The sequence below is a fragment of the Salvelinus namaycush genome, chromosome 16 (genome assembly GCF_016432855.1).
Source record: "Salvelinus namaycush isolate Seneca chromosome 16, SaNama_1.0, whole genome shotgun sequence".
Classification (NCBI taxonomy): domain Eukaryota; kingdom Metazoa; phylum Chordata; class Actinopteri; order Salmoniformes; family Salmonidae; genus Salvelinus; species Salvelinus namaycush.
The window spans coordinates 924,186-951,853 of record NC_052322.1 but is presented as its reverse complement, the minus strand read 5'-3'; the positions used below and the strand labels follow the sequence as shown (position 1 = coordinate 951,853).

At 42.4% G+C, this 27,668-nt stretch overlaps 1 protein-coding gene across 1 annotated transcript in view; it reads right to left on the bottom strand.

Annotated features, from left to right (window-relative positions):
- LOC120060572 (rhomboid-related protein 1-like) overlaps positions 1–26,055 on the bottom strand; it is a 48,620-nt gene extending 22,565 nt beyond the window's left edge. Inside the window, exons 1-4 of the mRNA XM_039009940.1 lie at positions 25,900–26,055; positions 12,362–12,586; positions 10,563–10,711; positions 10,165–10,277 (exon numbers count right to left, since the gene is read on the bottom strand). Coding sequence (XP_038865868.1) covers positions 10,165–10,277; positions 10,563–10,711; positions 12,362–12,586; positions 25,900–25,965 — 553 coding nt within the window. The 5' untranslated portion in view covers positions 25,966–26,055. The remainder of the gene's footprint in view (positions 1–10,164; positions 10,278–10,562; positions 10,712–12,361; positions 12,587–25,899) is intronic.
- Between the last annotated feature and the right edge of the window lie 1,613 nt (positions 26,056–27,668).

Here is a 27,668-nt window from a genome sequence, read left to right as displayed (position 1 = left end):
CTTGAAGCACTCTGCCTCAGACGGAAATGGTAAGGGGCTTTGCACTCCAGACTGGGACTCATCAAAGCAAACAGCTGGGCCAGGAGGGATGAAATGGCTGGCGGCCTTCCAGCTACCACAAAACTCCTGTACTTCATCCACTGTCGGTCTGCCTCCATCACCACCAGCATCTTCAAAGGGACCTGGGACTTCGTCAGTGGACAAGGGGTCCTCAGATTCAGGGTTCTTAATGGCTACAAGGTTTGGGGGCAGCTCCTCACTGTCACTGTCAGAATCTGAATCCTGACTTTCATACTCAGACTCATTGTCAGAATTGTAAAAAATCTCCAGAATTTCCGCATTTATGAGTCATCTCCTTTTAAAAGACATTGCTAATGCTACAGCTTAGCTCACTAGTTACATACATAAACAACAACACTGAATGGCTCAGAGTGGGAGTGAGAGGTTACGTGATTGACTGCCTGCACACCCCACTTGTATCAATAAATCACTATCAGAAAAAGTTTTGTGTGGTAATTACTTATATATTTACTGTTTTATTCACATGTTTTCAAGTACTGGTGACAAAACATGCATTCCAATTCTTGCATAGATTGTAATGACACGTGTGTAAAATACTTTTTTGAAGTTTGTACTGATTATGATGAGCTAAGCTAATTCCAGCTGTGTGTGGAGCCATGTTTGTTGACATACAGTGCATTCTGGGTTTCACGTAATCGTCTGTCGTACCAAAGATGTTATAACAAAATTAGGTGAGTAAAGGTTCACTCATTTTTCAAGAACTTCCAGAAGTGAATCGTGGGATGTGAACAATGGTAGACAACACACCCCCTTCAACATGCATACTATAAACAGACCAAACTCATCTAGTCTCCTCTTATCTTTAGTTTCTGTGAAAAAAACAACATGACGGCGTGCAGAAACTACCCATCGGCGGATTACTTTTGATTTCTAGAAAGTGTTTTACTCAATTATTTTTGATCAATGGTGAGCTCACACGTGATGTGATTAATTATAAATAGTAATTGCTATTAGCTAATTCATATTGTAGTTTCTGTCAGCCGAGAGTTATACAAATTCGACCGCTTGTGTTATATCAATCTTTCCTCAGTTAGTGCTAGGACAAATGTAGGCTACATTTTTCCGGTTTGGATGATTGTGTTATGCTGTAGCTACTTCTGTGAATGTCTGAACAAAAATAAACTGGTCACATTCTGGACATAACTTTGTAAGGACTGTGTTTGTGCAAAATGTTTCTGAAAAAACAGTGTGGCCAGCTCAAATTCTGACCGTTGCATCAATCGAATCTGGACATTCTAAATAAGCGTTCTAATCACACCGGTTTGATCGTATGCTACAGGGACCACTGTATAATGATCACACCCGTGTGTTGGTACGTGTGAAAAGGTTCAAGGTTTTCTTAACATTCTCTGAACTATTTGAGAACATGACTTTAAATAGAACCATGAGGAAACCCATAGGAAACATTATGATGAAGTACTGACATTCTCACAGAATAATGTTGTTTCTTAATGTTCTCTGAGCTGTGAGAATATTCCCAACGTCAGACCAGTTAAAGATTTAGAACATTAGCAAAATTGAAATGAAATCATGTTTGAACTTTTAGGAAACGTTCTATGAAAGATTTTTTTTTTTTTTTGTCAAGTTCCTTAAATGTGATAATGTTCCAATGCCAAGCAACTACCCTGCACCATTCCCAGAAAGTTGTGGGAATGGTGCTCAGACCAGTATGTGCTAGCTGGGAGATCTATCCTGTATGTATTCAATCTCCTGGTCATCTAAGCAAGATGTGCTGTAGTCAGCACTGTCCCTCTCCAAAGGCTGCCTCGCCTTGCTAGTAAACTGGGGAAATGCCTGATCAGATTTATTTACCAATCAGAAATGGAGGGAGGGAGAGAGTGAGAGAAAGAGCAAGAGAGAAAGAAGGCGTGAGAGAGAGTAGGCCTACAGGAACAAATACTGTTAATGCAGAGAGGGCAAGAAACTTAAAAACCCGGCGAGGCCTTTCTATGTGTGTTTTCTCAAAGGGGTGGGGGTTTACCCACAGTAGGAGGAGTATCTAATGTTCCTCAGGTAAAGTGAAACTGACAGCCTCTAACGAGACACAGATTAATTTGTGTGCTTTTTACAGTGCAGCCGAGGAGGCAGCCACATTAAACGTGAGTAGGAGATCTTAATCAGCAACCTTGGCAATGTAAAATTAACACAAGTTTACTGCAATGGGGAAGGATCACAAGTGGTGCACATGACAGGACTGAGCTTAGGTCAGGAGGTCAACAACACATTGTTCTGTTACACTGAGATGAGCACATATGGAACACCTGTATCCCAAACCTAACCTTAAAGGAAAATACCACTCCAAAACAATAATTTGGTATCTGTTTCATTATTCCACTGTTGATAAAGTCCCAAAATGTTTTGGATGTCAGCAATCAAGTTTCCAAGATATAGAACTAGTGAAACCAATGCTAAAATATAGTTTTGGAGTGGCATTTTCCTTTCAAGCTTACACAGCCGAGATCTGTAAAGACGTGTGCTTCTGTTCCTTTATCAAATAGATTTGTGTTTGAGTGGTGTCTGCAGTAATTACACAACAAGAGTCAGACACATCAAGACAAGGGCATCGAGGAACTCTGCTGATGTTGAGAGGTAGAAGGGAGGGGAGGGTGGTAGAGGGTGGCGGGGGGGACATAACTGGAGGCTAGCCATCTGTCACATGGGCTTTTGTCTACCCTATCCTCTATTTGACACGCTCATAACTCGAAAGGTCATTACTCGAATGGGCGCCCATTCTCTAGTCCCATTTGAACTATAATGGTCCTGTCAGTCTGGGGAAGTTTGTTCGAAATATGATGGTACACCTGGGATAGAGATGAACGCTTCCTCTCCCCGACGGCACGGAGACATACGGGATATATCCTCATTCTACTATCTGTGGCTTTTCTTCTACAATCTACAATCAGTCCACATCCAATCTACCACCACTATCCATTTCTCTGGCTTGGTGTAGAGTACGAGTACAGAGGAAAATATTAAACCTTAGAATGACCTCAATGGAAAGAGGAGACTAAGGCCTTTTAATCATCATCCCCAGTTCACAAGGCCCCCAACGGGATAAAAACACTAATTCCCATAGAAATCAAAGATATTCAACACTCCCGCCTGTATATCCAGTCAAAACAAACCACCAGAGTCCCTATACGCCAGACAAACAACATTTCGGGTCAATACATAACACGAAAGCCCAGTCTAAACACACAGCTGAGTTCCATAGAATCAAAAACAGTAATATCAACATCAGGGCCCTGAGAGCAGCGCTTAATCACACAGGCATATAAAACTCATACATTTTGCACTGTGCTAAAACACCCCGGTCCAAAGACACTTTGCTCTTGGCCTCCTCGGAGATTGAGTCAGTTTATTCTATCACGGGCAGTGTTCTGCTCCGCCCAAATTTGCCAGGCAGGGAAAAACCTGATAACATGTATGTTTTCCCGGGAACACAGGGGCCTCCAAGAAAAATCTATAGTCTCCCGCAGTCACATTCTCAGAGCTGCTGAGAGGAGAGACCATTCAACACAGCACCAGGCATCAGAGGCCAGATATAATCACATCTGACGCCTGGGTGTGCACGTGGATGTGTGTGTGTGCGTGTGTGTGTTTAGCGCAAATGAGAGTAAGTGTGATGCATATTATAGTGTGTGTGTGTACTGTTTGTGTCTGTGTGTGAATGCATACCAGTGTTTACTGCTATGTGTCCGAATAGACTCTGGTCACGAACAATCTCGTCCTCAGCCACAACAGCTTTTCAGCAAACAGACACAAAAGACACTTGGGAGAAAATGATTCACTGTTTTTTTTTTAAACAAACAAATGAAATACATTCCTGTGCTCTAGAAAGCAAACAGAATGCACCTGGACTAGACTGGACAGGATAACCCACAGAAATAGAATATACAGTGCATTCAGAAAGTATTCAGACCCCTTCCCTTTTTCCACATTTTGTTACGTTACAGCCTTATTCTAAAATTGATTAAATTATTTGTTTCCCTCATTAATCTACACACAATACACCATAATTACAAAGCGAAAACAGGTTTTTAGAAATGTACCTGTGGTACATTCAATTGATTGGTCATGATTTGGAAAGGCACACACCTGTCTATATAAAGGTCCCACAGTTGACAGTGCAAAAACCAAGCCATGGGGTCAAGTAATTGTCCATAGAGCTCAGAGATAGGATTGTGTCAAGACACAGATCTGGGGAAGGATACCAAAACATTTCTGCAGCATTGAAGGTTCCCAAGAACACGGTGGCCTCCATCATTCTTAAATGGAAGAAGTTTGGAACCGCAAAGACTATTCCTAGAGCTGGCTGCCCGGTCAAACTGAGCAATTGGGTGAGAAGGGCCTTGGTCAGGGAGTTGACCAAGAACCTGATGGTTTGAGTTTGAGTTTATTTTATTTTTACAGGGACAGTGCACATTAATCAACGTTTCAGTAAAAGTGCCGGTTTTAGCCAGTCGGCTAATTTTCAACCGCAGTCCCTGGGCAGGTTATTAAAAACAATTACAACATAGACAATCATTGAGCAGTGAGCACACGCAGAGCAACATAGGACAAGCAAGACATAGCATACAGACAGAGCAACATAGGACAAGCAAGACGTAGCATACAGACAGTGCAACATGGAACAAAAAGCAGCAAGACAAAATTCATAAAAGCAACAAAGTGTTTCCACACCTCACAAGCTACAGACAACAGACAACATGGAAAGCGGCAATACACAGCTAGGGATTATGTTCACAAATCTGATTGACCTTTAGACATGTCTTCATGCATTTTGTGAAAGTGTGATATGTGGTGCAGTTATGTGTGTCTGATGGCAGTGTATTCCAGACATGGGAAGCTCTCACAGAAAGCGGATTTACTAAAGGTGCTTTTCCTTAGTCACCTCTCATGGCAGACCTTGTGGATCTACTGCCATATTTTGGGGTTTTCTGTTTAACAAAAATACTGAGTGGAGGGGGAGCCAGGCCATTTAGGATCTTGAATACAAGACATGCGTCGGTGTATTGCACAAGATTTTCCCAACTCAGCAGCTCATGCTTTCTGAGGATGTAACAGTGATGATGGCTATTGGGCTTCCTATCAAGCACTTTGAGAGCCTGTTTGTAGACAGACTGAATTGGTTTTAATGTTGTACAGCAAGCTTGGGCCCAACTAGTCAAGCAGTATGTTAAGGGATGGTCACTCTGAGAGAGCTCTGTGGAGATGTGAGAACCTTCCAGAAGGACAACCATCTCTGTAGAACTCCATCAATCATGCCTTTATGTTAGAGTGGCCAGACGGAAGCCACTCCTCAGTAAAAAGGCACATGACAGCCCGCTTGGAGTTTGCCAAAAGGTACCTAAAGGACTTTCAGACCATAAGAAACAAGATTCTCTGGTCTGATGAAACCAAGGTTGAACTCTTTGGCCTGAATGCCAAGCGTTACGTCTTGAGGAAACCTGGCACCATCCCTACGGTGAAGCATGCTGGTGGCAAAATCATGCTGTGAGGATGTTTTTCAGCAGCAGTGACTGGGAGATTTGTCAGGATCGAGGGAAAGATGAAAGGAGCAAAGTACAGAGAGATCATTAATGAAAACCTGCTTCAGAGCGAGCGCTCAGGACCTCAGACTGGAGTGAAGGATCGCTTTCCAACAGAACAACGACCCTAAGCACACAGCCAAGACAACGCAGGAGTGGCTTCGGGACAAGTCTCTGAATGTCCTTGAGTGTCCCAGCCAGAGCTCCCCATCCAACCTGACAGAGCTTGAGAGGATCTGCAGGTGTACCAAGCTTGTACCGTCATACCCAAGAAGACTCAAGGCTGTAATCGCTGCCAAAGGTTCTTCAACAAAGTACTAAGTAAAGGGTCTGAATACGTGATATGTTTTTTGTTTTTATTAATTTGCAAAAATTTCGAAAAACCTCTTTTTGCTTTGTCAGTACGGGGTATTGTGTGTAGATTGATGAGGGGGAAAAAGGGCTGGGAGAGGAAATGAGCCTGGATGGTGCCACATCGTGTGGTGAGGTTGACGGTGAGGAAGGCTCCATGGAGGAGGGCTGGGGGATTACCATAATCACACCGGCACCAATGAGCCAGCTGCACCGCGCCAAGGTCACCCTGCCTGCCTCCTCAATGCACACTCGCACTACCCCACTGCCAAGAGACTACATCAGAGGGGCTTGCAGCCAAAGAACCGCACACAAGGCAGGGTCTTTATGCAACACCAGGATCTATACACAATACAGGGCTCCATGGCTAATATTAAAGGGTTACATGCACTCAAGCAGAACTCAGTTCATACAGGCTATACTGCTAATGTACTGTGTAGTGTTAGTGACAACTGAGCCCACACAATACCATTCATGCATTCAAAGAACCAAAAGAACAAGAAGTATAATGAAGCAAGTGACTCAACTGGCTGAAGCAAAGCCAAATTGACACAGTACATAAGCTAGAAGAGTGGCTGATGTTTCCTCCATCTCTCGATCTATCTATCTATCTTCTCTCTTCCTCCCTCAGGGCCACAGTGAATAATAAATATCCTTCCACCAGGAGTCAGAGCCTGAGTTAGGGTCAGGGTGTTAGAGTCACCTTTCCCTGGCACCTGGGGTGATTTATCTAGCCTTGTGTTCTCTGCACCCTCTTCTGTCCTCCTCTAACCCCTTCTTCTGTCCTCCCCCCCTTCTACTTTCCTCTGCTCTCATTCTCCCTTTCCCTATAGGCTGGCTCAAAGTTGTTCTACATTGCACAGCAGGAAGGGAAAATAACTGTCAACTTGTTGTCTGATCGGACCCCTCTACTCCATCACGGCCATACCAAGTATTCACAATGACACTCATGCAAATCAACCTCCTGGGAAGAGATGAAAGAGGGCAGAGGACTCTAACATTTTATTCTGATAAAAAAAATATATAAAATAGAAAGGATAACTAATCCATCTAACATAATGGTGCATCAAATTCCCATGTCTTAAAATTCCCATTAGAGAAATGCAATGTGGACTCCTTAATACAGATTTATTGGGTCTCCGCGACCTGATGAAACTGAGACAAATGTAAAAAGACTTGCCTACCTACAGCATTCCCTTGACTTGTATGGGCAGTGAAACACTCACACCTCCTGGGCTTCCAAAACAAGTGACAATTTTTTATCAAAAAAATACAAGGCAAGGCAATATATTATAGCCATTTCACCAAAACCGAGGAACAGAGCAAACAAAAAATCGATTTAGCCCGGTCTCAGGTTTTAATCATTCTTACAGGCTTTATTTTTTATCACATTGACAACTTGATGACCAACTGAATGCTCCTGAATCGATCCCATTAAGAGAGAACTCAATGATGGACTGACACCATTATTAGAATTGAGAATCAGCATCAGCGCAAAGCCATCCATATTTCTTATTCTTGTTTGAATGAATGTATTGATATGGGAGCAACAGTATGGATTTTTTCACATATCTTCACAGGTTTTTGGGGGGTTTACAGCGGGATACAGTAGCAGTACACAATGACTGAAACTGGCTAGGGTCCCTATAAGCCTACAGGATCAACTGCTTTTCAGTCAACACCCACGCACTAATGCAAGTATAAGCATATTTACTCTTGCAAATACTAGGCCATGTCCAGTAACTGACGATTACATTAATTAAATCATGAACACTGAAAATCAGCACCACGCAGAGTAGCTAGGATTCCTCATCCTCCACATTATGTCACGAAGAACTGATGGTATAGTTACTCAAAGAAGAAACCAGAAAAGAACTACGATGCATATGTCGGAGATGTTTACTGTGTATAATCTAATCCCTTTAACTCTTGTTTTTATTAGCCCGGTACAACCATCCAGAAGTCTTGCGAGATTACATTCTGTTTTGCTAGCACAACGGTAAGTCTAGCGCAGCGGTAATCAGTCTGGTAATACAAGGCTTACGTCATCCACAAACAGACAGGAGATTTCTGGGAAACCCTACACGGTTGTTCTCCCCGAGCTATGCAGTAACTTTACAAAGACAGACATCGGACATACACCCCCCCCCCCCCCCACACACACTTGGATTAAACCATATAAAGCACAGTAGAACATTTATTGTTACGATTGCTCACAGTATGTTAATGTAAGTTGCTACTCGGCCTTAACTCAAACAGACAATTAATTCCAACAGCATAAAGCTATAAACCTTGCTATATGGCGTTTGGCATTAAATGAGCCACACTAAAACTCCGGTGGAAGAGTCAAGACAGAAGTCAGCACCACTTGCTCACTTACTTGTCCCCCTTACTTGTTTGATGTCTGCCTGTTCTTTTCATGTAAAACGTTAGCTGAAGGCAGGAGGGCTCAGGGATCCAGGTCTTTATTACTCTCACACTGTGCCTAGAGCCAGGGCGTTTGGCCCCATTGACCTCTCACCTGGACGTGAATCCTCGGTCTCTCATAACTCCCGTTACTACGTGTGCCTCATCATTAGCCACCCTAAAACCCTGCCTGAACCCGTGAGTTTGACCCCCGGCTGAGCCTGTAGACCCCAAACTGCCCTGGCGCTGATCTACCTGCTTTAAAACAGCCCTTCAACTGGTTTTCCTCCTACTTCAGTTACGGCTGCACTTAGGCTAACACCCGAGAGAGGAGGCCTAAAACCCTCTGTTTCACTGGCTCACTTTTTTCTCTCTTTTCCAGCCTTTCTCCGATTCTTTTTTAAATGTACTTTATTTCACCTTTATTTAATCAGGTAGGCTAGTTGAAAACAAGTTCTCATGTATAACTGCGACCTGGCCAAGGTCTGTCATCATCACAAAAATAAATAAAAGCATGAGCATGTACTGTGTGTGTGTACTGTGTGTGTGTTTGTGTGTGCATGCGTGCATGTGTGTGTAAATTTCAGGGAGCACGAGGAGTTGAACGACATTTACACCATCTTACGCTAGGAGGGAAATAAGGGTAGTGAAAGAATCAATGTTTTTAGTAGACAATAGAAAAACAGTACAAAATTAATGAATATCGCTCAATTGGAATTAGGCTTCAGCTTCTGATATAAGTACAAGTCAAGAGAGAAAGTAACTTACAACGTCAGAAAACAAAATCATGCAGAGTGGAGATAAAAGAGATACAGTACTAGGAAACAAGGGTTTTACGCGTCAGAAGGCCAGCATCCCGGAGTCGCCTCTTCACTGTTGACGTTGAGACTGGTGTTTTGCGGGTACTATTTAATGAAGCTGCCAGTTGAGGACTTGTGAGGCGTCTGTTTCTCAAACTAGACACGCTAATGTACTTGTCCTCTTGCTCAGTTGTGCACCGGGGCCTCCCACTCCTCTCTCTATTCTGGTTAGAGCCAGTTTGCGCTGTTCTGTGAAGGGAGTAGTACACAGCGTTGAACGAGATCTTCAGTTTCTTGGCAATTTCTCGCATGGAATAGCCTTAATTTCTCAGAACAAGAATAGACTGACGAGTTTCAGCACAAAGTTCTTTGATTCTGGACATTTTGAGCCTGTAATCGAACCCACAAATGCTAATGCTCCAGATACTCAACTAGTCTAAAGAAGGCCAGTTTTATTTCTTGTTTAATAAGAAAAACAGTTTTCAGCTGTGCTAACAATTGCAAAAGGGTTTTCTAATGATCATTTAGCCTTTTAAAATGATAAACTTGGATTAGCTAACACAACGTGCCATTGGACACAGGAGTGATGGTTGCTGACAATGGGCCTCTGTATGCCTATGTAGATATTCCATATGAAATCAGTCATTTCCAGCTACAATAGTCATTTTCAACATTAACCATGTCTACACTGTATTTCTGATCAATTTGATGTTATTTTAAATGGACAAAAAAAATTGCTTTTCTTTCAAAAACAAGGACATTTCTAAGAGACCCGAAACTTTTGAGCGGTAGTGTACATTTTATGGCCAACTTACCAGCCATGTGGAACAGACTAACACACCAAGGAACTAAAATATTAATACACCAACACATTCATATACTAAAACACCAAAGTACCAAGATACAGTACTATCAGCACTAAAATACAGGGTTACTAACACAATAAACAACGATACTATCACATCAGCCAACGTTGCTAACACACTGACACTCACCTGCCACAACACCGGCCATGTACAGCAGACTGATGCGTAGGATGCCGTGGACCATCTCCAAGGGAACGCCGATCATCAGCTGGAGCAGAGCGTTGAACCCCAGCTGTTCCAACCTGAGAGACACAGTGAACAGGAGGATGATTCCGGTCTCAATAACAGATTCATTATGCATATAGTTTTAATCAGCTCCTTTAGTCTAGACACTTCATCAATGTTAACTACAGTAGTCATCTATCACCATCAATCCTATCTAATGCATTATCGGTCAATGCCTTCCAGTATCAATTAATGTTGCTTCACACTGCGTGCGTGTGTGTGTGTGTGTGTGCGCGTGTGTGTGCGTGCGTGCCTTGCGTAGGTGCACGTGTGTGTGTGAATCAGGTGGGGTGGTCTCTTACCCAACGTGCATGAACATGTAGCTGAAGAAGCGCCAGACCTGGTGGCGGTGTCTGGGGTGGTACACCAGGGGGCTCTTCATGAAGTCTGGCTGGTACGTCTGCAGCACCCACTTATTCAGCATGATGCCATAACACATGAACACGATGATCTGACGGGAGAGACGACACACGCTGGTTCACACCCACGTCTCTTCATTCAGACACTCATTGATATCATGTAATACAGATTTCTGTTATGAGAGCCAAGAAATGGCAGTGCCAAAACAAATAGTGATTTTGCTAATAAATCCCATGAATGTTGTCTTTTTTCGAACGCCGTATGCCTTGCGTCGGTTGAAGACTTCAATTGGCACCAACAAGTGATGCATATACAGAGAGACACAGAGCTGGACCGATTCCATTTGCTCCTTTCATAAATCATCATCTCCATGAATTTTAATGAAAGGAAATAGTCATTATCATAGCCTCATTGTCATTACAGACCATTCACCGCCATTGTGAAGCATTTAGATATAAACGCAGTGTTGGTCCCATGTTTCATGAGCTGAAGTAAAAGATTCCAGAAATTTTGTGCACAAATTTGTTTAGATCCCTGTCAGTGAGAATTTCTCCCATGCCAAGATTTTTGATTTGTTTGTTGTTGTTGAATTGAACCTTTATTTAACTAGGCAAGTTAGTTAGGAACAAAATCTTATTTACAATGACGGCCTACCCTGGCCAAACCTGGACGACGCTGGGCCAGTTGTGCGCCACCCTATGGGACTCCCAATCACCACCGGATGTGATACAGCCTGCGCCACTCGGGAGCCCTAATCATCCACCTGACAGGTGTGGCAATAACCGCCTCCAACGTTGTTTTAGAGAATTTGTTAGTACGTCCAATGACGTTTGAGGCGGCTCATGGTAGAAAAATGATCATAAAATTCTCTGGCAACAGCTCTGGTGGATATTCCTGCAGTCAGCATGCAAATTGCACGCTCCCTAAAAACTTGAGACATCTGGGGTATTGTGTTGTGACAAAACTGCACATTTTAGAGTGGCCTTTTATTGTCCCCCAGCACAAGGTGCACCTGTGTAATGATCATGTTGTTTAATCAGCTTCTTGATACGCCACACCTGTCAAGTGGATGGATTATCTTGGCAAAGGAGAAATGCACACTAACAGGGATGTAAACAAATTTGTAGATAAGAGAGAAAAAAAGAAAAAAAAAAGCTTTTTCTGCATTTGGAAAATCTTTTATTTCAGCTCATGAAACATGGGCCCAGGACTTTACATGTTGCATTTATATTTCTGTTGAGTATATTTCAATTGACTAATTTCCGAATATGAACTGTAACTCAGTAAAATATTTTAAATTGTTACATGCATTTATATTTTAGTTCAGTGTAAGAGCACTTTATTCTCTTTCTTCAGAATGGCAGTGAGTGAGAACAGAAAGTGCTGTTGCTTCGCTGAGGAGCAGCAGGTTTTATAGCATTGCCTGTTCAAGCCAAGGCCTCCGGGGCTAAAGCTGTCTAGTGGTTATTTTCTTTCCTCTCACTAAATTGTTCCAATAATGTCAATGACTTGGCCAGAGACTAGTTCACTGGCTTGGTTTCCCAGTTCTACATTCAATCATGAAATTCAATCATGAAAGCCAATACAGTGTTGCCTTCGAGGACAGGCATCGATTGCACCTCTTTAACCATTGTTTCCAAAATAGTTGGTCAGTGCCCACATATGACAAAGCTAAAGACTTTTTATGCCATAAACATTGTTCTGCTTATTTGAAGGGTCTTCTTTCTCTCTTCCCTCTCACCTGGACAATGGTAATGATGGCCATGAATATGGGCGGGGGACAAAGGCGGTTCTGGTGGAAGTACCAGCGTCGGTCTGTCTCGCAGGGCAGGATCTCATAGGCCACGTAGCGCACAAAGCGCTTGTACACACCCAGGCCCGTCTCATCCAATAGGATCTCTCGCTGCAGCGTACGGCGGCCATTGGCGATGGCCCGTCGGAAACTGCTGGAGCGCTTGCTGCTCATCTGAAGAGAAGGGCGGGAGATGGATGACATATAGAAAAAGAAAGGAGAAAGAGAGAGAACGAGAACAAAGTTAGTATTCCTTTGACTGACAGAGTGAAGAAATATATCATTTGATAGATGAACTGGCATGCTAAATGCCTGCAACTGCTTTTAGAAGTTGACTTTTCAACTGCACTCGACTTCAAACAAAGGGAGGGGGCATGCGTTGGGGAGACCGGTGACAGCCTTCTGTTATCATTGAGACTCCGGGTTTGCTTAGTGAGCAGGAACGGCACAGCTGGGGCTAGCATGACTTGGTACATGGAATCCCTGATGTCTGCTGCTTTAGTAGGACGTCTTGATGAAACACCCTGGTGCAACCACACCTGACAACGATAAGGGACAGGTTGTACAATGAATCTGGAAGAAAATGAACTTCCTCATATGATGACAATGAATCTGAACGGTCCTACAAGGGGAAGGAGATAAGAACGACACATCTCAGTGTATATGGATCTGTGTACGCCTATGCCATAGAGAGAATGATGCTTAAATCCAAGATGATACATAGACAATATGTCAAGCCACATTCGTACTGTATCTATCTATACTTCAACAGTCGTCAGAGTCCCCACAGACCCCACCAAAGAGGCAGCTAAAGCAAACCAACCATATTTCTGTCACGTCCTGACCATAGAGAGTCCTTATTTTCTATGGTAGAGTAGGTCAGGGCGTGACTGGGGGGTTAGTGTAGTTTATTATTTCTATGTGGGGTTCTAGGTTTGTTTTTCTATGTTGGTGATTGTGTATGATTCCCAATTAGAGGCAGCTGGTAATTGTTGTCTCTAATTGGGGATCATATTTAGGTAGCCTTTTTCCACCTGTGTTTATGGGATATTGCACGTAGCATCTCTGTAGCATCGGTTCGTTGGTAGTTTATTGTTTATTTGTTTTTGTCTTTGCTAAGTTTCACTTTCTAAATAATAATGTGGAACTCAACATCCGCTGCGCCTTGGTACGACATTTATTCTAACGAACGTGACAATTTCATTAGGTGCTGTTGTGTGCAGGCTCATTACATCCGGACACTGTGGGGAGCATAATAATGAAAGTAATCGGGTGCAATATCTACATGGTGCTAATGAAAGAAACAAAACAAGGAGACAAATAAATATATAAACAAAGAAATCACAATACAAATGAGTCCTAGTCGTCTGAGGCTATTAACATATATATATTTTTTTGAATAACAGAAATATATAGTTAGTCTGTAGAGCGGTAGTGGATCGTGGTGAAGTATAGTCGAGCGGGATGCCGTGAGACACATATTAGGTAATTATGATGCCAGGGTTGAACAATGAACGAGTGAGGGCCTGTGGCACACCGATAAGCAGCGTGAAGATGAGAGGGGCTGGCCGGCCCTCCCGTGGCTGCACTACTGCATATTTTAGCATTGAGATCAGGCCCAGGAAATGCAATTATACTGTACATGCTTTAGGAGGGAGAGGAAAGCACATTAGGAAGGGAGGAAAGCACATTAGGAAGGAAGGAAAGGAAAATGAGATGCCCTCGTGGATCTACTAGCTCCGGGGAAGCACAACTGCGGAAGTGAATGGTTTCCACCTGTCTTTACCAATGACTTTAAGAGACTGAATAGGAGAAAAGGAGGTTGGGGGATGTATACACAAATAAAATAAAAATTATTCTCTGTGGGCTTTCTTCTCTAAACGATGCCTGTGTTTCCAGTGTTTTAACAAAGTTTTTTTTTATCCGAAAACACCTACTGCCTTTCCTCTTAGCGATGCGTTTCTTCTCCCTCTCTGAAATTTGTGCTCGTGAACGTTCCCGGGAGACGTTTCCAATTAGACACACGTCATTCTGCCTTGCCTTCTCCTCTGACATGTGGGACTGCCGCTTCTAAAGTGAGCATTAAGTGGCCTTTGAAGTTTGGGATATGAGACAGGGAGGCAGACAATAAGGCGTGTTAGCACGAGAGCTGACGACTTGACTGGTGAGCCCTGACAAACATAGCAGGAGCATTCTAGCAGGGTGTGCTAGTATCACATCCCATTGCATCACTACTTCGTACTCAGGGGAACCTCAGACTCTGGCATCAACAAGGTCCGCAGCTAAAATTCCCCTGACAAGAAGCAAGATGATGTCTGCCAGGGACAATAATTGATATTAAAGGCTAAGGATGGAGCTGAAGATAGAATTCCCTTTAAGGGAGACCGGAAAGGACCTAATTGACGTCGGGTGTGTGTGTGTGCGTCCGTTTGTGTGTATTCCGAACAGCAGGATGCTCACACTCCCCTCCTTGCGAACAGTGTGGGTTTACAGTACATACTGGTCTCAGCTCAGCTCCAGCCTCTGTTCTTCATGATGACTTAATTAGTTCTGGTGTTTTCTCAATAGTGTACAGTCATGGCCAAAAGTTGAGAATGACACAAATATTAATTTTCACAAAGTCTGCTGCCTCAGCTTGAATAATGGCAATTTGCATATACTCCAGAATGTTATGAAGAGTGATCAGATGAATTGCAATTAATTGCCAAGTCCCTCTTTGCCATGCAAATGAACTGAATCCCCAAAAACATTTCCACTGCATTTCAGCCCTGCCACAAAAGGACCAGCTGACATCATGTCAGTGATTCTCTCATTAACACAGGTGAGAGTGTTGACAAGGACAAGGCTGGAGATCACTCTGTCATTATGATTGAGTTCGAATAATAGACTGGAAGCTTCAAAAGGAGGGTGGTGTTTGGAATCATTGTTCTTCCTCTGTCAACCATGGTTACCTGCAAGGAAACACGTGCCGTCATCATTGCTTTGCACAAAAAGGGATTCACAGGCAAGGATATTGCTGCCAGTAAGATTGCACCTAAATCAACCATTTATCGGATCATCAAGAACTTCAAGGAGAGCGGTTCAATTGTTGTGAAGAAGGCTTCAGGGCGCCCAAGAAAGTCCAGCAAGCGCCAGGACCGTCTCCTAAAGTTGATTCAGCTGAAGGATCGGGGCAACACCAGTACAGAGCTTGCTCAGGAATGGCAGCAGGCAGGTGTGAGTGCATCTGCACGCACAGTGAGGCGAAGACTTTTGGAGGATGGCCTGGTGTCAAGAAGGGCAGCAAAGAAACCACTTCTCTCCAGGAAAAACATCAGGGACAGACTGATATTCTGCAAAAGGTACAGGGATTGGACTGCTGAGGACTGGGGTAAAGTCATTTTCTCTGATGAATCCCCTTTCCGATTGTTTGGGGCATCTGGAAAAAAGCTTGTCCGGAGAAGACAAGGTGAGCGCTACCATCAGTCCTGTGTCATGCCAACAGTAAAGCATCCTGAGACCATTCATGTGTGGGGTTGCTTCTCAGCCAAGGGAGTGGGCTCACTCACAATTTTGCCTAAGAACACAGCCATGAATAAAGAATGGTACCAAAACATCCTCCGAGAACAACTTCTCCCAACCATCCAGGAACAGTTTGGTGACAAACAATGCCTTTTCCAGCATGATGGAGCACTTTGCCATAAGGCAAAAGTGATAACTAAGTGGCTCGGGGAATAAAACATAGATATTTTGGGTCCATGGCCAGGAAACTCCCCAGACATTAATCCCATTGAGAATTTGTGGTCAATCCTCAAGAGGCGGGTGGACAAACAAAACCCCACAAATTCTGATCAACTCCAAGCATTGATTATGCAAGAATGGGCTGCCATCAGTCAGGATGTGGCCCAGAAGTTAATTGACAGCATGCCAGGGCAGATTGCAGAGGTCTTGAAAAAGAAGGGTCAACACTGCAAATATTGACTCTGCATCAACTTCATGTAATTGTCAATAAAAGCCTTTGACACTTATGAAATGCTTCTAATTATACTTCTGACAAAAATATCTAAAGACACTGAAGCAGCAAACTTTGTGGAAATTAATATTTGTGTCATTCTGAAAACTTTTTGCCACGACTGTACTTATCGAATATAGTTTGAATATATAATAACACAAAGATGATATTTGTTCCATAGTTTTCCTTTTATAGATGTATATTAGGAGGTATTGAGTTTGGTATCAAGTCATTCTAAATTATTCAGATGTGCCATTCCACTACATTTCCAAAATTGGTCCTGATGCTTTCCGAACAAAGTTTGCTAAATTTAGCTAATCTCATTTATTTAATTAATAGCTGATTGGGAGAGCATCAGCCCTCGCTCTCTTACACACAGAGCCCTCCAGGTGTAGAGTCAGAGAGTCCTGCTGCTAAACGATAGCTAGCTCAATTAATAAATCATTCAATTAATGTTACTAAATGATTTACCAAATCAAATCACATTTTATTTGTCACATGCGCCAAATACAACAGGTCTAAACCTTACCGTGAAATGATTAATTTCTTGACACTAGGGGTCAGATTTTTTAATTTTTTAAAATAACGTTCCCAAGGTAAACGGACTATTTCTCAGGTCCAGATCGTAGAATATGCATATAATTTACAGATTAGGATAGAAAACACTCCAAAGTTTCCAAAACGGTCAAAATATTGTCTGTGAGTATAACAAAACTGTTTTTGCAGGCGAAAACCTGAGGAAATCTAACCCGGAAGTGTTCTTTTTTTAAATCTGTGTTTCATTTCCCGTCTTTCTTCCATTTAAAGGGGTATCAACCAGATTACTTTTCCAATGGCTTCCTTTAGACATAGTTTCAGGCTTTTATTTTGAAATTTGAGCGAGATATTTCAAAACTAGTCAGGTGTCCTTTGATTAGTTCCTGCGCGCGAGAGGGGTAGCTCTCCATTTTCTTTTTCTCTTTTATTGAATAGGTTACGGTCCGGTTGAAATATTATCGATTATGTATGCTAAAAACAACCTGAGGATTGATTATAAAAAACATTTGACATGTTTCTACGAACATTACGGATACTTTTTGGAATTTTGGTCGAACGGAACGAGGCTGTAGTTTTCTGAACATAACGCGCAACCCAAATGGAGTTTTTTTGTTATAAAAGTAATATTTATCGAACAAAAATAACATTTATTGTGTAACTGGGAGTCTCGTGAGTGCAAACATCCGAAGATTATCAAAGGTAAGCGATTAATTTGATTGCTTTTCTGACTTTCGTGACTATGCTAATTTGGGGCTAGCTGTTCTAGCACTCACAAAAGCTTAGATTGCTTTAGCTGTAAAGCATATTTTCAAAATCTGACACGATAGGTGGATTAACAACAAGCTAAGCTGTGTTTTGGTATATTTCACTTGTGATTGCATGATTATAAATATTTGTAGTAATATTTTGCGCCCTGCAATTCAGCGGTTGTTTAGGAAAATTATCCCGCTAAAGGGATCCGTAGCGCAGAGAGGTTAAGAAAAGATTTACTAAATAAACGTAAGTAAAAAAATAAAATAGAATCAAAAAGTAATACAAGAAAATCACATAACAATAACGAGGCTATATACAGGGGGTACTGGTACAGAGTCAGTGCGCGGGGGTACAGGTTAGTCGAGGTAATATGTAAAGTGACTATGCACATAGAAAATAAACAGCGAGTAGCAGCAGTGTAAAGACAAAGGCAGGGGTGTCCCAAAAAACTGTCAGGAGGGGACTAAGCACGAACCTTGAGGGGCCCCAGTGTTGAGGATCAGCGTGGCAGATGTGTTGTTGCCTACCCTTACCACCTGGGGCCAGCGAGTCTGGAAGTCCAGGATCCAGTTGCAGAGGGAGGTATTTAGTCCCAGGGACCTTAGCTTAGTGATGAGCTTTATGAGCACTATGGTGTTGAACGCTGAGCTGTAGTCAATTAACAGCATTCTCACATAGGTGTTCCTTTTGACCAGGTGGGAAAGGGCAGTGTGGAGTGCGATTGAGATTGCGTCATCTGTGGATCTGTTGGGGCAGTATGCGAATTGGAGGGTGTCTAGGGTTTCTGGCATGTAGGTGTTGATGTGAGCCATGACTAGCATTTCAAAGCTCTTCATGGCTACAGATGTGAGTGCTACGGGGCGGAATTAATTTAGGAAGGTTACCTTCGCTTTCTTGGGCAAAGGGACTATGGTGGTCTGTTTGAAACATGTAGGTATTACAGACTTGGTCAGGGAGAGAATGAAAATGTCAGTGAAGACACTTGCCAGTTGGTCCGCGCATGCTTTGAGTACACGTCCTGGTAATCCATCTGGCCCCGCTGTTTTGTGAATGTTGACCTGTTTAAAGGTCTTGCTCAGCTGGTGCTCTCATGCATGCTTCAGTGTTGCCTGCCTCGAAGCGATCATAAAAAGCATTTAGCTCATCTGGTAGGCTTGCATCAATGGGCAGCTCGCGGCTGGGTTTCCCTTCGCAGTCCGTAATAGTTTTCAAGCCCTACCACATACTGTGAAGAACCAGGTTGGAATCTGAATGCCCCTGAATTACCATATAGTAAATGACTCACCATCACTTAGTTCTGTTAAACAGGATCAGCACGCCATTTACTACACATTTACTGGTAATTTATAATCCATTATTAAGCTATTAAATAAATGCAAACACACAGTGATAAGACAAAATTAAATCACTGTGGATCTCGGCACTGTTTGCGCCCACCCTCATTCTAGCAAAATCCTTTTAAAATGAGAGCCCACCTTTATCTCCCCATAAGCCCATAGCCATAACCCTCCTTCATGGTTTTATCAGCAGGACCTAAACTGGAAAAACCTTCGGTCATGGACACTTAAGCAAAGTGCACCACTCTGGAGCCAGCAATCCAAGCAAAAAAGAAATGGTGCCTGCCTGAGTTTGTGGTGTGTTGCGAGGGTGTGTTTGTATGTGTGGAGCGTGTACGTGTGTGTACGACGAACAGCCGGTATGTGTGTGTGTCAGGGATGATGGGGTGCATCTATCATCTTTTTTTGTCTTTCCCTTCAGTTAGACTCTGCTCTTCCACTCAGAAGACAGATGGACCGTGGGCACTAAACACGGTCAGACGACCCCATTGACACCTCTAAACAATATAATGACCACACTGGAGTCACTAAATATCCCAAAATGGCCTTGCTGGGGACACTCAAACATTCCCCAAGAGAGCTTCAGTCAGGTCACAGGTGGCAAAGGGTTCTCTGGGCTTATGGTGTCAACTTCATCCATCATCAAGTGAAGCAGAAACCCAGAGAATCCCTGGAGCAATATTTCTGTTACACAGGAAACTGAAATATTCTTACTTGACTATTTACTCTAGGTAACTGAAGCATGCCCAGTAAAGTTTTCCTAGCGTTGTATATATTTCTGTGTCATGACTACAACACAAAGCATATTGCCAGATTGTGGCAGAGGTGGGATCCGTATTGCTGTATCTCTCCCATTAAGGACGAAAAATGACTGAGGCAAGGAGTATTTCATGATCACAGTCACCTGACAATGATCCTACCTACAGGATGGGAGTTGTTGAATGTTCTCAGAACATCATTTAAACTGCCACCTGAAGGAGAGGAATGACAGATTTATTTAATTTAACAACAATACATGATAGCAACTACCGGCACACTCTGTTAACGAGGTTAAATCAATTGTTACAAAACCCATAACTAGCCTATAGATATTGTTGCACTCGCTTTGTCTAGGGGTCCTAGGCCTAGTTACATGGTCTGTAACCTGAATGAATGTGTGCATTTATGTGAGAACTCTGTATTTGAGGACCGTGTTGGATGCACATGTTCCCAGGGAGACAGCAATCTTACCTTGGTCCAGAGCTCTAGCAGTACTACTATTACCTCGCTCTCATGACTTCTTGTTCAGCCAGTCTAAGCGGATTAGTATTTTCTCAGTGGGTGACGAAATATAAATTTGTACAAAAATACCAAAGGAGGTGCAAGCTTGGAGAGGAAAGCCCATAAAATTGTCAGAGACTCCAGTCACCCAAGTCATAGACTGTTTTCTCTGCTACCGCACAGCATGCAGTACTGGAGCGCCAAGGCTAGGACCAAAAGGCTCCTACCCCCAAGCCATAAGACTGTTGAACAATTAATCAAAAGGCCACTGGACTATTTACATTGACCCCCCCCCCCTCGCTGTTTATTATCTATGCATAGTCACTTCACCCCTACCTACATGTACAAATCACCTCAACTAACCTGTACCCCCGCACACTGACTCGGTACTGGTATCCCCTGCATATAGCCTCGTTATTGTTGTTATTGTGTTACTTTTTATTTATTTTTTAACTTTAGTTTATTTGGTAAATATTTTCTTAACTCTTCTTGAACTGCACTGTTGGTTAAGGGCTTGTAAGAAAGCATTTCACTGTAAGGTCTACACTTGTTGTATTTGGAGCATGTGACAAATAAAGTTTGATTTGATTTGAAGCTGGGACACTGACTGACAATCTCCTTAATTGGCAACACCCGATTTGCTTATAAACCAGGCTCAGCACCTGGACAAAGTTGCTGGTGCCCCCTTGGGGAATGAAGTGTGGAAGTGGTAGTGAGCTGTAGTGTGCTGTTCAAACTACAGTACCTAACCTATTCCATAACACAATATGCTCAATTAGCCTACACATGCACACCAGCCGCATGTGGCCTCAATTCACCTTCCACTTATCAGCTATGCTAACCCCTTAAACATGTTTATGCACACAGCCACACACTACTGAACCTGTGGGCTAACAGTTCGCTTCCAAGACATTTACATACATTTATTGAGCCTGAAGACCAATATAGCAAAGGAAAGTTTAACATCCCTGTTCAGCAGACTAACAGAATGAAAGTCACAGCCCCTCAGGCGAAAAGAGCCTCAGTGCATTCAGAAAGTATTCAGACCCCTCAACTTTTCCCCAATTTTGTTACATTACAGCCTTATTCTAAAAGCCTTATTACATCATCAAGCTACACACAATACCCCATAATGACAGAGCTAAAACAGTTTTTTTTACATTTTAGCAAATGTATTGTCATGACTCTCCTGGTCGAGGATCAAAGGCCTCAGATCAGCTTGGGAAATAGCTGACAACAACCAGACCCTCTTACCCACAGAAGAGGTGAAGGGAGGGTGGGCCGGTTTTGACACTTGGTCGTAAATTAGGCAGGAGGGGAATCTCTCCCTTTGCTCCTCAGTATTGGGAAAGGAATGTATTTTTTACAGAGACATTTTGCCGCCCAAAACTATAACACCCAAAGAGTGAACGTTGGAACAATATGTATAAGATAGGAATGTTAAGAATGGTCCATGGGGATCTAAATAATAATCCTGTCATGTTGCTTTTCAGTTTGTGATGTCATTAAAAACTGTATAATGAAAATACTGTAACTTAGGAAGGAAACACATTCAAGCTTTCAAGTTTCTATCCAATATGATGTTAATATAATATGAAGAACGATGAAACTATTTTTGTTAACATATTAATGTGATTTTATTTTTCTAATGAGATAATGGTTTTTCATGTCCGTTGCACATTAACTAAGCGACGCCCCTAATGAGGTCAGAAGAGCTTGTCAGTGTGATGGAACTGCGTTTCCGACCAGAGTGCTTAAAAGGATTCACTAAGAATGAACATATCAGACCAGCAGATGGACAGTGTGAGCTGAATGTTACGAATGGTTGAAACTCTAAGACTCAACACGAGGTGAGAAGATAAGCTCATCTATCAGACCAGAAAAGCGTGGAGCGTTGGCCACATGTTGAAATGGTTAGAAACTCTGAAACTCTCAACACGAGTGAAGATAAAGACTAGACCAGAACATTTGACAGTCTGTAGCTGTGCATGTAAAGTGGTCTAAAACTTGACTATCTACCTGAGAAAGGAAGGAGAAGATCCCATCCCAGACAATCATTTGAGCATCTAAAGAAACATCCACTATAAACCAGAACAACTAAGAAGGACATTGTGACCTCTGGTGGACAACCAGAGCCTTACACTCATCAAGCCACTTCCATAGAAGGATCGATTGGTTTCAGAGAGACGAAGGACAAAGACATCTACACGTAAATACATTACATTCCTTACCCCAAATGGACGATGGTTCGTGAGCAAAGTATTATTATTACTTTAAGGGTAGATTCCAAATGTACGTTAAGTTTGACTCTCTTTGTCTCTCCCTCTCTTTATCTACCCCTCCCTCTCCATGTGTGTAACAAGCTGTCATATCTTGTCAGTCCACTAGGGACTTTTGTCTAAAGTAATTGTGAATGTGTATTCTGTGTTATTATTTAGTTAGTTAGTAAATAAATGATTAAATCAATTTGCGTAGTACTGAATAATCAGAAAGGCTGGGGTTCTTGTGGATTCAAGAAGTCTGCGACGTTCAGAATGAGACTGATGAGGTAATGATTAACAGGTGACTGTTATTGATGTAAGAGATATCTAAATATCTTCTAGAGTTCATTCGGGAGATGGTAACTTGTTAAACAACTTTTCCCGTGGTGCCCCAAATTCCTAATGAGTTAATTGCTACATGATTAATTGAAATCAGCTGGCAATTAAACATAGTTGATTCGATAAATAACAGTCATCACGTTAATGAAAGTCACGTCACGACATTATAAATAAAATATACAGAAATACCTTATTTACAAAAGTATTGGTGGTTTCAAACTTCTTCCATTTAAGAATGATGGAGGCCACTGTGTTCTTGGGGAACTTCAATGCTGCAGACATTTTTTGGTACCTTTCCCCAGATCTGTGCCTCGACACAATCCTGTCTCAGAGGTCTACGGACAATTCCTTCGACCTCATAGCTTGGTTTTTGCTCTGACATGCAATGTCAACTGTGGGACTTATATAGACAGGTGTGTGCCTCCAATCAAGTTGTAGAAACATTTCATGGATGATCAATGGAAACAGAATGCACGTGAGCTCAATTTCGAGTCTCATTGCAAACGGTCTGAATACTTATGTAAATACGGTATTTCTGTATAATGTTTTTAATACATTTGCTAACATTTCCAAACACCTGTTTTTGCTTTGTAATTATGGGGTATTGTGTGTAGATTGATGAGGATTTAAAAAATCAATTTTAGAATATGGCTGTAATGGAACAAAATGTAGAAAAAGTCAGGGGGTCTGAATACTTTCCGAATGCACTATATGTAGAGTGTACAGTGAATAAACATGTGAAAACACACATAGCACGAAAGAAACACTGTCACACATACACAATACACACTGCTCTATCTCCCTAGGCAGGGTGTTCAATCTTCCTGGTCAAGTCTTAACTCAGGCTAGATGTTCACTGGATGTGCTACCTTGTCCCGGACCTGCTGTTTTGGACTCTCTCTCTACCGCATCTGCTGTCTCTAACTCTGAATGATCAGCTATGAAAAGCAAACTGACATTTACTCCTGAGGTGCAGTCCTGTTGCACCCTCTACAACCACTGTGATTATTATTATCATGTGACTCTGCTGGTCATCTATGAACGTTTGAACATCGTGGCCATGTTCTGTTATAATCTCCACCCGGCACAGCCAGAAGAGGACTGGCCACCCCTCAGAGCCTGGTTCCTCTCTAGGTTTCTAGGGAGTTTCTAGGGAGTTTTCTAGTGAGTTTTTCCTAGCCACCGTGCTTCTACACCTGCATTGCTTGCTGTTTGGGGTTTTAGGCTGGGTTTCTGTGCAGCACTTTGTGACATCGGCTGATGGAAAAAGGGCTTTATGAATACATTTGATTGATTGAAATCAATTTGATTGATGAGATAATATAATGGCAGTGGTGCACTTTCCAACAAAAAATACCATTTGACATTTACATTTTAGTCATTTAGCAGACGCTCTTAACTAGTGAGTGCATACATTTTCATACCACTGTCACAGTGGTATAATACTCGAGACAGACTGGCCTTGAGTCCTGTCTCGAGACCACATATTGAGTGTCTTGGTCTTGTCTCGGACTCGGATACATTTTGATTCGGTCTTGGGTAACGATAATTCCAAGACCATCATTTCCTCACGAGACCAGCGGAGCAGTAAACTCATAATTACCAACCCCAGTTCAGTCAACACATAAAACCGCTTCGCCAGGCCAAATACACACTTCTTTCATGCTACATTTATAAAGTATGCTTCCTACTTTACTCATAACGTTACTGTCCTTTACTTTTGTTGAAAAATTTCCTCAAACCTTGTCGCACTTGTCAGAATTTTCTCGCTCCACTAGTAGGGGAGACTGGGGCAAATTTGAGAAAATTTAACATATTTTGTCGTTTTATCTATAATTTGACACCAGTTTTGTTTAGTGATAATTTGTAGAGCTAAATTTCTTTTTTACAAATTTGAATGGCTAAAGAATCTATATGTTCGACTGAAATATTAACACTGAAATACTGTACATTTTGAGCTCTTATTATTGTGGTGATCTGACATAAATACAATCATGGTCTTGACTCAGACTCGATTAGCTCCCGTCTTTGTCTTGGCTCGGTCTCACTTTCGGTGGTCTTGAACACAACACTGCAATGTCCTCCTATCACATTCTGTCAATGATGTCCCCCCTATAAATCTCCCTGGGGTGTATGATCACGTTGAGAGAAAATGGGTTCAATTAAAAGGAGGATAATATCTGCAGAAGGGAGTAGTCGGAGGAAAGAGTATCACACCTTGGATGGAGGGAGAAACAGAAGGAATAGGCGTGAAGATCCATAAAGGGAAGAGTGGATGGTAGAAGGAGGAGAGTAAAATAAAGGATGGGGTTCAAATGTCAGCGAGAGCATCTGCATTGCTGATCACACACGAGACGCAAGACCTGAGAATTTGAAATGAAAGCTTTCATTACAAACCATGAGCAACACAGAGGGAAAGAAGGAATCGGCTTAGCGAAGTGAAAACGTCAGGGACTGCATTGCGTTTAATTAATCCCGCTGCTTACACCGTATGGTGTGAGGAGGAGCGGAAACATGCTCTGGTCTGCGGCTACACAGGGCTGAGAATCACCTCAGCCCCTTTAAAAGGCTTTGAATTAATTCATAATAGGAACACCAGGTCTAAACACAGACAGGTTAAGTAGAGAGGAATGGATAAGAATGATGTCTCGGACCTCCAAGCAGCATCACAAGACTCAGAAAACTACTCAGCAGAAGACATCGAGGCAAGGTTTTCTCCTCTGCTCCACCACCAGATAATACAGTACATTACGCTACAAGTGCATGATATCCTCATGCTATGAATTATGAGTTTGAATGTCTGTATGCGTGCGTGTGTGTGTGTGTGTGTGAGGCGCACTTGTGTGTATTATCATGAAATAATTTGAGTGTGCAATTCTAACCTTTCTCAAATAATTCTGTAGCGTGTGTGTGTGTGTGTGTGTGTGTACTATGCCTTCTTCTGTATGAATGTGCCTCTGTGTGTGTGTGCGTGCATGCTTCTGTGTGTGTACCCTTTCAGCCACTTACCAGCTCAATGAGCTCCTGGTAGCACACCTGTCCATCCTCGTTGCTCTGCACCAGGGCGAACAGCATGTCCAGTTTGGAAGGGTCCAGCTGCAGCTCATGGTGCTCCACCAAACTGGTGAAGTTCTCCACTGCGATGAAACCGGTGTTGTCTGGGTCCAGCTGGCAAACACAACACAACAAACACTCAGTACAGGCTGACCAGAATAGTGCTGTTGATGATGATAGTAGTGCCTATTAGCAAGAATGGGCTCGATTCCATTCAAATACACTGAATTAGATTTTCATGGAAGATTTTTTTTTAATTATCATGAATTTAAAAGGGAATTGACCTCATCCCTGAGTATTAGAGTGATTCTCTTTCTTTACCTCCCGTTATACATAATCATAATGCATCTTATGTGCTGTACTTTTTTTTAAAGTACATCGCACTCAATAAGCAGCAGTGATGTAGAGAGATACTGTATGGATGAGTCTTCATGAGTGCATCAGTAATCCCCTGGTCACATACATTTCTTAGGTGGCAAAGGTAAAATCAAGTCAAATATTATTTGTCATATGCTTTGTAAACAGTCTCTCCCAACAGTGAGAGAACATGTTTAAATAATGGAAAGATAATGCGGAATAACACAATAACTTGGCTATATACACAGGGTACCAGTACCATGTCCGCATGGATATATAGTCATTTATCGGCGTAGTAACAAACCCCCACCTTGAAACCCATGCGACCCCCCCCCCCCCCAGAAATGATCAGCCCCTCAGCAACCTGCGCCACATCTATTTTTAACACACACACACACACACACACACACACACACACACACACACACACACACACACACACACACACACACACACACACACACACACACACACACACACACACACACACACAAGAACTCACACACACACTGTCCATGACAAAAACTGTTCAAACTGTTCACACCTCTCTTGTTGGCAGAGAGAATTTTGCCCTTTTAAAGCTAATTTCATGCAATTCTACACATTTGGCCATGTCTTGTGTGTTCATATAAAAACTGCTAATGTACCAACAAATTTCAAAATTGTACCTTCTGCATTCAACTATTACAATTCTCAACAGTAATTCAAAAGCCAGACAGGATCTTAAAAATATATAACATTTCGTCCAGGAGGTCACCTATTGAGTAGGGCTGAACTATTCCATAGACAGCGGTCGACAGCAGAGACACAACAGACATGCCAGGACAATGGCGAGCAACAGAGCCAAGAGGGAAGAACATGACAAAAAGAGCAGCATTAATTAAACCATATTGTCAGTGGGAACATCATTGGAAGAATCAGACCAGCCTTAAAAACAGAACACAAGCCAGCTGTATTTTTTCTATCTAATTAAATGGGCAGGCCTAAAGAAAATAACAGACTGGTAACAACACGCATTGGCAGGACTGATAACAAAGATGGGCCAACAGGTCCTTCTAATTGTACACCGTGATCTGAACACACTGTACCACTGAAATCCCACTGCTGACACCATATGTCATTGTACATACATTGTGTATTCTCTTTTTCTTTCATTTTTGGAGTTAGTGAGTTGGGTTCTACCACATTTGCATTTGTGGACAAATCATTGTGGTTTTCATGAATCACCACTCTCACTGTGAGGCCCCCATGGGTTATTACCGCTGATGCTTGCATGCCTCGGCCTCCCCGTAATTGATTTAAGCAGGGAGTGTCATAAAAATGCCAGAGTTTAGCATTCTGAAATAGTGCCTGGTTAAAAATGGCCC